General features: G+C 36.6%; 1 protein-coding gene across 1 annotated transcript in view; it reads right to left on the bottom strand.

Moving 5' to 3' along the window:
- The window catches only part of LOC121386389 (DNA-directed RNA polymerases I, II, and III subunit RPABC3-like), a 70,280-nt gene that overhangs the window by 52,273 nt on the left and 1,461 nt on the right, over positions 1–16,546 (bottom strand). The window contains 2 exon segments of the mRNA XM_041517267.1: positions 5,381–5,518; positions 8,085–8,214. Coding sequence (XP_041373201.1) covers positions 5,381–5,518; positions 8,085–8,214 — 268 coding nt within the window.

Genomic DNA, 16,546 nt, shown 5'->3' with positions numbered 1-16,546 from the left:
CTCTTAAAGCCACGCTGTCCAGCACTTTCAAACTGCACTTTCACTCAAGTCTGTTTTGTTTAACGACACCACTAGAGCACTCTGATTAATTAAATCATCAACTATTGGATGTCAAAAATGTCATAATTCTAACATATAGTCTTAGAGGAAACCCATACATTTTTCCATTAGTAGCAAGCGATCTTTTACATGCACTTTTCCACAGACAGGACAGCAGATACCATGACCTTTGATATACCATATATCACTGTGTATTAGCCGAGTCTGCAGATAGGCCGACCCCTTAATTTTCCCATTCATATCTAGTGCAAAAAGGTTGGTATGATTTACATAAGCCGACTCAACTTTTACATAGTTGAACCGGACAAAACATTTTAATAAATTGAAATAATGTTGGTCCTGAGCATTGGTTTTGGTAAATCAATCAAAGTACAACAACTATTTTAATAAAGATAGCTGAAAAAGAATAAAGATTTTAAATAAGAAGAAGAAGAAGAATCCTCTAATGTGGGATATCACTGTTCTGTTATTTTATTTCTGTCTTTCTCAAATGAATCAATCGCATTGACATCGCTAGCTGATAAATGTAGTTTCACTTTTATAAAACAGTGGACATTATTAACACCAGCGATAGATAACTGCAATGATGAACACTACCACTTCCGGGTTTTTTATAAGTGGTGATATCCCCAATAAAATGTAGTTTTTAATCATTTATAGGGAACTACAGAATAAAAAACGGTGGTAAATAAAAATCATCAGTTCTGACCAATTAAATCTGCAATTGAGGAGAAAATATCAGCAGTCATAAAAAGACTTAATGACTGGTTCTGATCATGCGACAAATTTGGCACCAAATACTATAGTACTACTAATAAGTACCCTCTAAAAATACACTAGAGCCTGTCGCCCTAACTGTTACTTCTCAGAGATATGTGTATTTTTAGAATTATAAAAAAAGGCATTCCATGCTATTACAAACACCAAGTTGTCCAGAAACACTTTGGATGTATGGAAATGGATAATCTAAATAATAAAATACACATAATAATACAAGTTTAATGATAAAAAAATGGCTCTCATAGTGAAACATATTGTAGTGTTTAAAAACTAGGGTCTGTCTATACCAATATCCATGTTATCCCATAAAAAACAGAATTGTACTAAACCAAATAACTTCCGGCTGGGTCAAAGTTCGAGGTGCACCGAACTTTTGATAGAGAAGTTAACACCACAGTCTTGTGATTGGTTATAAATGTGAGTGTATTGGCTGTAAAAAAAAAATTAGTTTTAGTCTGTGCAAAAAATGTATGCAATTTTAATTTCATCTGGTACCACTGTATCAAGTAGCCTTGTGCTTCAAACATGTATGGGGTACCTGTGAAAAAAGTATACTAAAATTTTGTGCGGAACTAGGCTAGTCATATATACTACCCGCTATCTCTGAAATGAATAGCTTGACCCCCATTTTTTCTGATTTACTTTAAGAGGGAGGGGTGGTAGTATTTATATCTGTGGTGTTTATGTGGACTGATATGCTGCAGGTGGGAGTTTTAGCCACATGTTACTATTGTCGTCTATGGGATTTGATTTGGTAGTATACAACCTATAGGTACACATTACTTTTGTCCATTAATACGTCTAAAATTCATCTTACACGGGTGACTGCTCGCCTTAAAACAAAAGTCTTGTATCAGGTGATATTACATAGGACATAATAGCTTATCTCCCCTTAATCAAAAATAAAATCTTGCTCACTTCTGCATATAAACGAGATGCAGACTAACAACAACAATTACACATAGAAACCTTTCAGAAAGCCTGGCAGCAGGACATACAGGTTTACCTCCCTTTAATAAGAACCTTTTTCCACTTGTCACCAGAAAATGTCCTTTAGTGGAACACCATTTAAAAGATTTCTGCAATTTAAGGGTGTAACGTAAGATATTCTCGAATATTCGGTGCACCGAACAGCGATCTACATTGTAGCTGCATTCGCATTTGTTACTAGCTGAACCAAATACACAAATACATATAATATTATGAAATGCTAACTGTATAATTTATGTTTCTAATTCACACTAACCAAAACACAATACCGATGCGACTGTTTTTATGATGTCAAGACTGGTTTTGTAGTAGATCAAGTGCATAGACCAATTCTTTTTTATTCAACGTATTGGACTGGTATCCTACGTGTACCTTAATTTCGCTTTTGTTTAAAAAAAACACCCATGATTAACAAGTTGGGGTTTTTAAATTTAAAAATACTGTTTTTCCTTTCTGCAAAACATGTTCACTTTTTTTATTCATGGACATGAATACATATTCATATTTGTTACTTCATATTCATGATATGTATCGTATTCGCCACCATGTGTATTCGTTACACCACTACTGCAATTATATACAGAAAGGACCCTTCAAACCAGATACATGTAACTAGGATTATCTCCCTTTAATAAGATTTGTTTTCTCCTCACTTTTTACTTAAAAATGTTAGTGCTACACTCCATTTAAACCATCTCTAACTGGTGTACACAAAGAAACCTTCAAACAAAATAACAAAGATTTATCTCCCTTTAGTAAGATCTCCCCTATTTTTTGTTTTAACATGAAAATGTAATTTAGTAGTACTGTTTAAAATAAAGTCTGCAACTAATACACACAGATAATCCTTCAAACTAGATAACTCGGCTTATCTCCCTTTAGTAACATGTTTTTAATCACAATTTTACCTGAAAATCATGACTAACTTTTGTACACCAAAAAATCTTTAAACAAAATAATCAGGCTTATCTCCCTTTATTAATTTATTTTTATTTTTTTACCTGAAAATTAGTTTGTGTTACACCTTTAAAATTATGACTATACGTAATGTACACAAAATGCCTTCAAACTAGATAACAAGGCTTATCTCCCTTTAGTTGCACGCTCCGTTTTAAACATTTCTAACTAGTGTACACAAAGAAACCTTGAAACTCTACTGCTAGACTGAGATGGACATTTGTTTACCGAAGACATGCAAGTTAAAGCTAAAGTACATGTAGCACATTGACATTTTGGGAAAACAAGACATGCGCGGCTACCTTACATGTTACATGATTATGATACATGCCCAGGGCTTCAACTTAACGGCGGCACCAACGGCAATTGCTGTCATTGAGATATAAATTGCCGTAGTGAGAGAGCATCACAGTTGGCACTTTTGTGCTGTCGGTAAAGCTTCTCAACAATGGCGAAATGTATACACCTGGTGTACATTATCTGCCAATATTTAACATTTGCACATTTAAAAAATGTCTATATATAACAAGAAAGCCTTCCAATCAGGTTTATTTGCTGCAAATGCCATAGGCAGGCTTAAAAATTGCTGTCGTTGGACTGTTTCATCCATTGCAATTCTTTTAAACATTGCTGTGGGAGACAATTTTTTTAGTTCAAGCCCTGTACATATCTAATGGGTATCCTCATAAAAACACTGAGCTATTGTGTATAGAGGTTTACTGGCTTAGCCAGAGGGGAACCATCACAAATACACTCTTTAATCACAACTCTTCTCTCCCCCCCCCCCCCCCCACACCACCACCTTTGATGTTTGCCTGTCAGCACAAAACATGGCTGCGGGACAGTGTAGTCCCCCCCACCCCCTTTTCAATGTGGCTAGCTCCCAATATAAACCATGAAATATTTTGAACAGTATTGTTACACGATTAGCTACACAAATTCCAGAGATTGCTACGCAATTCTAAAACATTAAATATACTGATAGAAAGAAATAAGGGAACACATAAGTATTAACAGCAGTCAAAACCCTCATCCAGTGTCATGACGTTAACTGTATTACTGGCAGTCTATCCCACAACACATCTCTGTATTCTATAGTGGCGTAACTAATCTAACAGTAAATTAAATCTAGTCTAAACTGTCATGTGTTCTCTTGTTTCTTTCCATCTGTATAGTAGTTGCTACACAATTTTTAAATGATTACCATCTGTTGTTAATCAAAAGTTTTAAAAAACAAAACATGTTTCCTGTAAACTCTTGGCTATGTCAATGTACAAGTTTCTGCCAAGAAATAACATGCAATTTATTTCACTAAACAAAAATAAAATTCATAATTTTAATATGCACACAAAGTATTAAAGTATAAAAATAAGGCTTGAAATTGGCAGGGTGCATGACACACAGTACGCTTTCTGAAAATTAATGGTAAGAATTCGGTTTGGATTTTCTTCCGAGATGGATTTTAGGCATTATAGAATTAAAATATAACAGAATTAACAGTTAAATAGCAGATGAGATAATTGTTCACACATCTCTCTCTTAAAGGGACAGACTCTAGTTTTTAAACACTAAGGCATATTTTTGACTATTATAGCCGTTTTTTGATAACTGAAATCAAACTTTACTTAGAATTTATTGTTTAGATTATCAATTTCTGTACATTCAAAGTGTTTTTGGTCATCCTGGTGTTTTTAATATCACAAAATGCATTTCTAATATTTTTTAAAATGCATGTGTGTCTGAGAAGTAACAGTTATGGAGTCGAGTTTTAGTCTATTTTTAGAGGGTATTTCGCCATTTCAAAGTCACAGACTCATGTTTCACTCAATTGTAACTTTATCCAAATGTGTTACAGGTTTGTAGATTAACTAAACTTAGTGTTAATTTTCACGGGTTGAAACTAGGGTCTGTCCCTTTAAAAAGAATGACATGAGATTTTTTTTTTTTAAACAAGTGAATTTTTATTTCATCTGCTAGGTCTAAATAATTGATTGCTTTTTGTTTTTCGCAGGCCACAATTTCAAGCCATAGGATTTCAAATTTCACGGGAAACACTTTTTTGGTTCCATACCTTGTGATCATGGTAATCTTTCGGTTTTTTTTAAAAATAAAAATATATACATATATATATATATATTATTTTCGTTGAATAGTAATACTAAATATAATAATCGTGTGAAACGAATTTCAGTTCCGTGATTTCACCGACACACTCTCATTACAGTACCGTAAACAATCGGTTCCATGAAATCCAAACTGCATGGTTTCTGCCAGTGGGTAAAATGGGTATGGCGCCATACTCAAAATATTTTGCAGATTTTGTTTAACCTTTTGACAAAATTAATAACTCTTATCATTACTGTATGTTTTCTTGACCCTAAACCTAAACGTAACCCAATTTCTTTCTGCGGGAGGCCCCCCATATCCCCTGTTGACTGTGGTTGCATTCCATTCTATAGTGTCATACCCAAAATATTATTTCTGGCAGAAACAATGCAAAGGCCTGTCTTTCAAGACCAGAGCCCCTGTATTTATATCTCGCCGTTAGACTTCAGTCAAGACGAGATGGAACAATGATAAAAAATTAACTCACAGTCGTGAAGAGTCGATGGCTCCCTCTTCTCCCTCAATCCGGTACACTTTTCCGTACATGACGTACTCAAACGGATCTGCCCGTGATGGCCCTGTGTTAGCAGAGTTGTATTCCCCGTCGTAAATTCAAGGGCCATAACTCTGTGAAAAATTGGTAAATCACTATGAAAATTATACTTGATGTGTAACAGAATATGATAAAGATATACACAAAATGTTAGCTCAGTAACTTGAGGCATTGCAAAAACAAGTTTGAAAAACAAATTTTCATATCTCCTAAGTTCAAGGGCCACAACTCTGTCAAAATTAGGTAACTTGATCTGTAACAGTACACAACAAAGATATACACAAATTCTCATCTCAATATCCCAAGGCATTGTGAAAAAAACACACCCGAAAAACTATAGGTGGGATAGACGGAGAGATGGACAGACAGACAAGACTGAATGACAGAGATGAAACCTGTAGTCCCCTCCGGTTGGACTGGTATGGGACTAATAAAATATGCAAAAGTTTTACCTAGGTCAGATTTCTGTATCTAGTTTTCACTGGATAAATCTGTCTGTTGATTGCTATAAGTTTTACCTAGGTCGACTGGATAAATCACTGGTTTCATGAAGTTTTCTAATCATTTAATTTGTTGATTGCTATAAGTTTTACCTAGGTGCTGGATAAATCTGTCTGTTGAGCTATAAGTTTTACCTAGGTCGACTGGATAAATCTGTGTGTTGATTGCTATAAGTTTTACCTAGGTCGACTGGATAAATCTGTCTGTTGATTGCTATAAGTTTTACCTAGGTCGACTGGATAAATCTGTGTGTTGATTGCTATAAGTTTTACCTAGGTCGACTGGATAAATCTGTCTGTTGATTGCTATAAGTTTTACCTAGGTCGACTGGATAAATCTGTGTGTTGATTGCTATAAGTTTTACCTTCGACTGGATAAATCTGTCTGTTGATTGCTATAAGTTTTACCTAGGTCGACTGGATAAATCTGTGTGTTGATTGCTATAAGTTTTACCTAGGTCGACTGGATAAATCTGTCTGTTGATTGCTATAAGTTTTACCTAGGTCGACTGGATAAATCTGTCTGTTGATTGCTATAAGTTTTACCTAGGTCGACTGGATAAATCTGTGTGTTGATTGCTATAAGTTTTACCTAGGTCGACTGGATAAATCTGTCTGTTGATTGCTATAAGTTTTACCTAGGTCGACTGGATAAATTTGTGTGTTGATTGCTATAAGTTTTACCTAGGTCAACTGGATAAATCTGTGTGTTGATTGCTATAGGTTTTTCCTAGGTTGACTGGATAAATCTGTGTGTTGATTGCTATAAGTTTTACCTAGGTCGACTGGATAAATCTGTGTGTTGATTGCTATAAGTTTTACCTAGGTCGACTGGATAAATCTGTGTGTTGATTGCTATAAGTTTTACCTAGGTCGACTGGATAAATCTGTGTGTTGATTGCTATAAGTTTTACCTAGGTCGACTGGATAAATCTGTCTGTTGATTGCTATAAGTTTTACCTAGGTCGACTGGATAAATCTGCGTGTTGATTGCTATAAGTTTTACCTAGGTCGACTGGATAAATCTGTCTGTTGATTGCTATAAGTTTTACCTAGGTCGACTGGATAAATCTGTCTGTTGATTGCTATAAGTTTTACCTAGGTCGACTGGATAAATCTGTCTGTTGATTGCTATAAGTTTTACCTAGGTCGACTGGATAAATCTGTGTGTTGATTGCTATAAGTTTTACCTAGGTCGACTGGATAAATCTGTGTGTTGACTGCTATAAGTTTTACCTAGGTCGACTGGATAAATCTGTGTGTTGATTGCTATAAGTTTTACCTAGGTCGACTGGATAAATCTGTGTGTTGATTGCTATAAGTTTTACCTAGGTCGACTGGATAAATCTGTCTGTTGATTGCTATGTTTTACCTAGACTGCTATAAGTTTTACCTAGGTCGACTGGATAAATCTGTCTGTTGATTGCTATAAGTTTTACCTAGGTCGACTGGATAAATCTGTCTGTTGATTGCTATAAGTTTTACCTAGGTTGACTGGATAAATCTGTCTGTTGATTGCTATAAGTTTTACCTAGGTCGACTGGATAAATCTGTCTGTTGATTGCTATAAGTTTTACCTAGGTGATTGACTGGATGGATAAATCTGTGTGTTGATTGCTATAAGTTTTACCTAGGTCGACTGGATAAATCTGTGTGTTGATTGCTATAAGTTTTACCTAGGTCGACTGGATAAATCTGTCTGTTGATTGCTATAAGTTTTACCTAGGTCGACTGGATAAATCTGTCTGTTGATTGCTATAAGTTTTACCTAGGTCGACTGGATAAATCTGTCTGTTGATTGCTATAAGTTTTACCTAGGTCGACTGGATAAATCTGTGTGTTGATTGCTATAAGTTTTACCTAGGTCGACTGGATAAATCTGTGTGTTGATTGCTATAAGTTTTACCTAGGTCGACTGGATAAATCTGTCTGTTGATTGCTATAAGTTTTACCTAGGTCGACTGGATAAATTTGTCTGTTGACTGCTATAAGTTTTACCTATAGGTCGACTGGATAAATCTGTCTGTTGATTGCTATAAGTTTTACCTAGGTCGACTGGATAAATTTGTCTGTTGATTGCTATAAGTTTTACCTAGGTCGACTGGATAAATCTGTGTGTTGATTGCTATAAGTTTTACCTAGGTCGACTGGATAAATCTGTCTGTTGATTGCTATAAGTTTTACCTAGGTCGACTGGATAGATCTGTGTGTTCACATCCAGAATGAGGTCCATCTTGAACGACTCGCTCTCGCAGAAAAGGCGGGAAACTGAAAAGATATAACATTACTTGATTAAAATTCTGTTTCATTCATTACTATATATAATGTCATCCTATCGGTCCAGGCGTAGCAATGCGAGTTTGTTCATCGCTCGATGAACGTTGCCAGGGAACGTCAATATCTGATGATGTCACTTTATACTGGCACTTTGTGTTATTGAGCTTTTAAGAACAAAACAAATTATTCAAAATAAAATATGTTTCAAATTTAATTGTAAGGATTGTTTGGGGGTTTTGTTTACGTCGATCAGGTTATGAACAAAAACAAATCCGCTAATTCTTTTGTGAACGAAAAAAAAAGCAACCGATTCTACAGTAAAAGTCGATGATTTTTTTTCTTCATATACTGATGAATGTAAATGAAATAATAAACAATCCTTAAATAAATTGATGTTGCAAAAAAACTGTTTTAAAACCCTGAGTAAATACAATATTATATGAATAACCTATGATACACCAGTCGTGGTGCACGGGTTAGGATGAGAGAAAAAAAACCCCAATAGATCTGCTGAAGGGATTGGATCCTATGACCCATGCACCTCAGGCGAGTATTCTATCTACTAAGCTAAATCCCATCATAACAACGGAGATAAATGCACGAGGTGGAGAAAAGAAATATTTTAGATAAAGTTTAAGTTTGTTTTGTTTAACAACACCACTAGACACACTCGCCAATTGCGAATTTCAAAAACAATTGGCGAATTTTATTTTAATTTGGCAAAATAATTTAATGTAATAACTGATATTTTGTTACAAAATAACTGGGTTTCTGCAATTTTTTAACTTTTAATAGATAATTTGGCAAAGTTTCTGCTAACACAGAGCTAGCCCTGCTAGAGCACACTGATTTATTAATCAAAATCTTAGAGAGGAAACTCGCTCCATTCTTCCATTAGTAGTAAGGGATCTTTTATATGCACCATCTCAGACAGGATAGCACATACCACGGCCTTTGAAATACCAGTCGTGGTGCACTGGCTGCAACAAGAAACAACCCAATGGGCTCACCTCACCGACAGAGCCTCAGATTACAGTTATCTTCCCATTTGGTTGTCCAAAATCCGGAAATTCGTCCGTGCATGTAGTCTGCTGATTGATTATTTCATGGCAGACAGCTTTGAAGTGACAACTATTTGACTGACGTTAACAGGGGAGAGCATGTAGTTTGTAAACATGTGTAACTTGTTGACATTGAAGACTTGTTTATGGTAATTCTGGCCCATGCAAATGGGTGTATACTCCGGCCAGGTTTAGTGGGTGTGTTTGTTTAAACCAATATCCTGGGAAAAAGAACTGGACAACAGGGGTTGTCATTTTCAGGGTATGTTTCCCTCAGGCAGGCAAAGGTACATACAAAAATCCATGGGCCTGCTGATATTAATAAAAATGTTATAGCCACTAAGGCTATATAGAAACATATAGCATAATTAATTGTGGTCTGTGGCCACAGGGATCGATACTACACCGGCTGCACATCAGGGCCCCGAACCACGAAGTGATCTTAGCACTAAGATCATCGTAAGTGCATTAGGTAGTTATGCATTTAAGGTGATCTTAGCGCTCAGATCGCTTCGTGGAACGGAGCCCTGGTGAGCTCTTTACCACTGGGCTACATTCCACCCTGAAATAATTTATAGATTCTTTTCACAATGTGCTAATTTCTACATGGATTTATCCCGGAGTTTTCGTCAGTGTCTCAGAAAATTAACGCAATTTATTCATCATAATTGGGATGTTTTTTAAGCCACTGAATGATGCACACCACAACTGTTAAATTAATTTTATCAAAACAGACATAAATACAAATCTATTTACGGTATATATCAAATTAGAATTTTGAATGCCACATGCTTTTGGGAAGTGGCTGATGTTCGGTACTACAGAATGCCTGATTAAATCCCTGTTCTACCCTCTCAGGCTACTCATATTCAATGTTGGGCTAGTAAATAACTACTATTGCCATACCCGATGGCTAGTGAAAAAATTTGTCAATTGTTGCAGTTGTCTATTTTGTAAATATAAATATCCTGTCCCCCACCCCAACCCTCCAAATAGAAGTAAGTGTTTTTAAGCTTTATCTTTCGGTGACATACGAGAAGCCTAATTCACAAGGTCTCTTAGGCTCTGCTAGACAACAAAGCATCCTCTTTGCAAGTCTTTAAGTATTGCACTGCGAGATCGCAAAGTTGCGAGAGTTTAGTGAATTAGGCCCCTGATTTTTACTATTATTTATTAAAATTGTATTAACTTAAAGTAAAGTAGGGCTAGTGAATTTTTAATCATGGCTAGTACATTTTTTAAATCACTGATCCGATGGCTAGTGGATTTTAAAAACATCATAGAAGCCCTGCTCCTGCTCCACGGTTTGTTTTAAGGTGTGGGACACTGAGGAATAGCTCTGAGTGTGCAGATATTTTTTCTAAATTATTTCTAAAACTTCAAAATTTGCCCAAACTGAGTTATTGTCCAACAAAATAACAATTATTACATGAAATTAAAATTTGTAAATTGCTTTTAAAATGTTCAAATTGAGCTACTGCCAGAGCTAGATTCACTGGTTTAGATGGGTAAAAAAACAATCAAAGAATGGGTCCACCGTGGGGATTTGATCCTTCGACCCTAGCTTCTCAGGTGAACGCTCTAACCACTAAGCTAGATTCAGGACTCTCACTATTTTTAACAACGTTGATCTGCAGACCAGATGTCGAGACTTAACCCGATATTGATCCAGTTTGTCTGTGTGTACACATCTTACGTGACTTACATAATTTATACGTCTCACACCAAATTGTATTACCCAGTGTTTCCCCCAGGATTTTCATTAAGAGCAGGGCAAGCTTTGGGTCAGTAGAAAATTTCACCAAATTATTTATTAAAGTTCAAAAATAGCAGAAACCCAGATATTTTCTAACAAAACATCAATTATTTCATAAAGTTATTTCACCAAATTAAAATACAATTCGTCAATTGTCTTTGAAATTCGCAACTGGCGAATTTGGCAAGTGCCAGAGCTAGCCCTGAAGAGGACTGGAATTCTAGTATATTTATGACTACTACCATTTGTATTTTTAAAACAAACTGTAATATCGGCAAATTAATCATACAGGTGAGTCCCTTTTTTAAAAATGATTATGATTTTTACAATCTCGGTAAAGAAATTCATGGGGTTAGTGCAGGGTTCTTACGGCCCCTAGAGGAAACAAAGATTACTGTTAAAGGGACATTCCTAAGTTTGCTGCATTGTAAGATGTTTTACGACTAATAAAATATTTCTACGATTAAACTTATATATTAAATAGATTTTCTTGTTTAGAATATCAGTGTCTGTATATTCAGTGTTTCTTGTTGACTTAATATTTGTAAGAAGCCCAAACTGGCTTTTGTCTTCAAATAATTCTGTACGTAAGAAAAAATTATATTTTAGGAAATAAAATTAAATTTAACCTAGTACAAATATTAGAATGACCAGAAACACGTTTAATATACAGCCACAAATATTTTATGCAAAAAAATATATTTGATATGTAATTACAATCGTTAAAAAGTCTGTTAGTCGATAACATCTTAAAAATTGCAGCAAACTCAGGAATGTGCCTTTAAATTCACTTTATTCTTGTTGTACGAAGGACGAAGAATGCTTGTTTTATAATAATTTTTGTTTTCTTTTCACATGTGATTTGCAATGAGGAATTGTGATTTGAAAATCCATTAATATCATAAAATGTTATGGAAAGTGAATGAATACAATTATCATTTTTAAAATCATCGTCGGTTTAGGATTGATTCCCATTGGTGGGCCCACTGGGCTATTTCTCGCTCCAGCCAGTGCACTATGACTGGTATATCAAAGGCCATGGTATGTGTTATCCTGTCTGTGTGATGGTGCATATAAAAGATCCCTTGCTGCTAATTGAAAAGAGTAGCCCATGAAGTGGTGACAGCGGGTTTCTTTTCTCAATATCTGTGTGGTCCTTAACCATATGTCTGACGTCATATAACCGTAAATAAAATGTGTTGAGTGCATCGTTAAATAAAACATTCCCTTCCTTTCTTCTCACATGTGATTTGCAATGAGGATTGTGATTTGAAAATCCATTAATAATAATATTATAAAATGATGTGGAAAGTGAATAAATACAATTATCTCGCCTTCATGTAAAATTCTTTAATCTCATTGGTTGTTTGCCGTTGGACAAATCCCTTATACCCCTGTGGACGGAGCCAAATTCTCTTATACCCTGTCTGTAATTTCCAACAGTTTCCAGCCACCCCAGTTAATGCTAAAGCAATAATTAGATTATAAATAAATAAAGTTTTTTATTTTTTATTATTAATATCTGTTTCAGACAATTTCGTATTACAAACATTTGAAGTTAAAAACTTGTTTATCGATGGAACTATTTTTCGTCACTGGCAAGTGGTTTCGTTCGCGTCCGCGTGGTACGGCTCCGTTAATAAATTGTTAACAATTATTGTCTGGCGTTATTTTGATTATTTGGTTATATGGTTTAACATGTCGGCAAGATAAATTCGTTGTAGAAGCATCTCTCGGGGTATATGGCTTTTTATGTGCTATCCTGTCTGTGGGATGGTGCATATAAAAGACCACTTGCTAGCCAGGGTTTCTGCCAAAGGGTAAAGCGGGTATGGTGCCATTCCTAAATGTTTTGACAGATTTTATTTTTTAAGTTAACTTTTTGTCAAAATTAATTACTTTTATCATTACTCTATAATTTTCTTAACCCTAACCCTAAAGTTGACCCATTTTCTTTCTGTGAGAGGCCCCCTATACCCCCTGTTGAATGTGGTTGCATTCAATTCCATAGCGCCATACTCAAAAAAAAAAATCTGGCAGAAACAGTGGCTAGTTACTAATGGAAAACTGTAGAGCTTCTTCTCTAATACTATTTCAGAATTACGCAATGTCTGATATCCAATAGCTGATGATTAATTATCAATGTGCTCTAGTGGTGTCGTTAAACACAACAAACTTCTTTGTTTCTATTTCACCTGGACTGCTTTTTCACAGGCTGTTATGTCGAGCTCTGCATGTGCATGAATGAATGAATGAATGAATGAATGAATGAATGAATGAATGAATGAATGAATGAATGAATGAATGAATGAATGAATGTATGAATTAATGTTTAACCCCAGCACAAAAATACACATCAGCTATTGGGAAGGAAATAGCTTATTTAATGATGCACTCAACACATTTTATTTTATTTATATGGCGTCGGACATATGGTTACGGACCACACAGATACTGAGGAAGGAAACCCGCTGTCGTCACTTCATAGGCCATTCTTTTCGATTAGCAGCAAGGGATCTTTTATATGCACCATCCCATAGACAGGATAACACACACCACGGCCTTTGATATACCAGTCGTGGGACACTGGCTGGAGCGAGAAATAGCCCAATGGGCCCACTGATTGGGATTGATCCCAAACCGACCACGTATCAAGCGAGTGCTTTACCACTGGGCTACATCCCGCCCCCAGCTATTGGATGTCAAACAAAGGTAACTGACAAACATCTACAAGCCACCCGCCCATGCAATCTTCTCATTTCTTTAACATGAGCTGGGATGTACAGGTAGCCCAGTGTTACCCACCCACACAATGTTCTCATTTCTTTAAAATGAGCTGGGATGTACAGGTAGCCAGCCCAGTGTTACCCACCCACACAATGTTCTCATTTCTTTAAAATGAGCTGGGATGTACAGGTAGCCAGCCCAGTGTTACCCACCCACGCAATGTTCTCATTTCTTTAAAATGAGCTGGGATGTACAGGTAGCCAGCCCAGTGTTACCCACCCACGCAATGTTCTCATTTCTTTAAAATGAGCTGGGATGTACAGGTAGCCAGCCCAGTGTTACCCACCCACACAATGTTCTCATTTCTTTAAAATGAGCTGGGATGTACAGGTAGCCAGCCCAGTGTTACCCACCCACACAATGTTCTCATTTCTTTAAAATGAGCTGGGATGTACAGGTAGCCAGCCCAGTGTTACCCACCCACGCAATGTTCTCATTTCTTTAAAATGAGCTGGGATGTACAGGTAGCCAGCCCAGTGTTACCCACCCACGCAATGTTCTCATTTCTTTAAAATGAGCTGGGATGTACAGGTAGCCAGCCCAGTGTTACCCACCCACGCAATCTTCTCATTTCTTTAAAATGAGCTGGGATGTACAGGTAGCCAGCCCAGTGTTACCCACCCACGCAATGTTCTCATTTCTTTAAAATGAGCTGGGATGTACAGGTAGCCAGCCCAGTGTTACCCACCCACGCAATGTTCTCATTTCTTTAAAATGAGCTGGGATGTACAGGTAGCCAGCCCAGTGTTACCCACCCACGCAATGTTCTCATTTCTTTAAAATGAGCTGGGATGTACAGGTAGCCAGCCCAGTGTTAAAGTGTTTGCTGGATGTGCGATCTATCTAGAATGGAACCCCATTGGTGGACCTCACTGGGCTATTTCATTTTCCAGCCAACCGACCTCAGTGGTATCGTGGTTAAGCCATCGGACATAAGGCTGGTAGGTACAGGGTTCGCAGCCCAGTACCGGCTCCCACCCTCTTCTCTCTCACTAACCACTAACTCACTGTCCTGGACAGACAGCCCAGATAGCTGAGGTGTATGCCCAGGACAGTGTGCTTGAACCTTAGTTGAATATAAGCACGAAAATAAGTTGAAATGAAATGTTCTAGCCTGTGTGCCACAACTGGTGTAACAAACAATGTGGCATAATGTAAAGTGTGTTTTATTTAACGACGCCACTAGAGCACATTGATTTTTTATCTTATCATCGGCTATTGGACGTCAAACATATGGTCATTCTGACAACTGTGTTTTAGAGGAAACCGGCCTTTTTTACCACAGGCAGCAAGGGATCTTTTATTTGCGCTTCCACAGGCAGGATAGCATAAACCATGGCCTTTGTTGAACCAGTTATGGATCACTGGTCGGTGCAAGTGGTTTACACCTACCCATTGAGCCTTGCGGAGCACTCACTCAGGGTTTGGAGTCGGTATCTCGATTAAAAATCCCATGCCTCGACTGGGATCCGAACCCAGTACCTACCAGCCTGTAGACCGATGGCCTAAGGCCAAAAAAAAAAATATGCGTGTTGCCGGTTGCATCCCCCAAAAAATTAGGGTAGGTAGGTAGGTTTTTTTTTTTTTTTTTTTTTTTTTTTTTAAATTGAATACTATCATAATAATAATAATATTATTATTATTATTATTATCATTACTGTTATTGTCGTTGTTGTAGTAGTAGTAGTATTGGTATGCACTGTTTGTGTATTTCCTTAAATTAATGGGACATTTGTATTAATTTCGTTGTTCTTAATTTAAATACTTTATGCAAACATTTGAGATGCATTAATAATAAGACCTGTTGATTTAAGTGAAGACGAGAATTAAGCTGAATTGATACGATTGTATTTAATCGAAATAACCTGTACCAAGACTATGTTCGTACATTCGGTTACTTCCGTGACTGACTAAGCTGTTCGGTGGTAGCTAATCAGGGGAAGGAACTCTATTACAAAAGCTTTTCCATAATTTCTCGATGTTTTTCGGAAGGGAATTACATGTGCAAAATGTATCGTATAATAGTACGTAAACAATGTGCAAGGAAGGAAATACTCTTGTTTGGTGATGTTGTTCTCTTTTATTTTTACTTTTTTTTTTTATTATTTTTTTTTTTTTCAATTTTTTTTTTCAGTTTAAGAGAGAAAAAAAATTAGGGTCAGGGGGGTAAAATTAGGGACGGTCGGTCGACTGGAAACACACCTATTTTTTTTTTTTGCCTAACCAAGATGCCACCGAGGCCGGTGTGGTATAATGTACCATTTTGGCTGTACAAATAAAAGATCCCTTGCTGCTAATCGGAGAGAGTAGCCTATTGCATGGTGGTAGCTGGTTTCCTCTCATTATCTCTGTGGTCCTTAACTATATATGTCCAACTCCATATCACCGTAATTAAAATGTGTTGAGTGTTTCATTAAACAAAACCTTCTCAACTGGGGGGGGGGGGGGGGGGGGTACCCTAAAAAATACACATTTCTACAAACTTGTCAAAAGGAAAATGTATACAATTTGTTATACGGATTAACCAAAAGTTAAGTGTTTGATTATACAGCAGAGATCTAACAATGTGCAATACATGAGGGTTTATCAATTCTTGTTCAATGTGTTTATGTCACACACACACACTGAAGGCCTAGCAACAGACAGCAGGCAAGACTGAACCCGTACAACCAGCGGCTACCAACAGCCTGCATTTCACAAAGTCATTTCACATCTCACA

This window comes from Gigantopelta aegis, chromosome 12 (genome assembly GCF_016097555.1).
Source record: "Gigantopelta aegis isolate Gae_Host chromosome 12, Gae_host_genome, whole genome shotgun sequence".
NCBI lineage: Eukaryota > Metazoa > Mollusca > Gastropoda > Neomphalida > Peltospiridae > Gigantopelta > Gigantopelta aegis.
The sequence above is the reverse complement of the archived record's forward strand: the minus strand, read 5'-3'. Positions and strand labels throughout refer to the sequence as shown.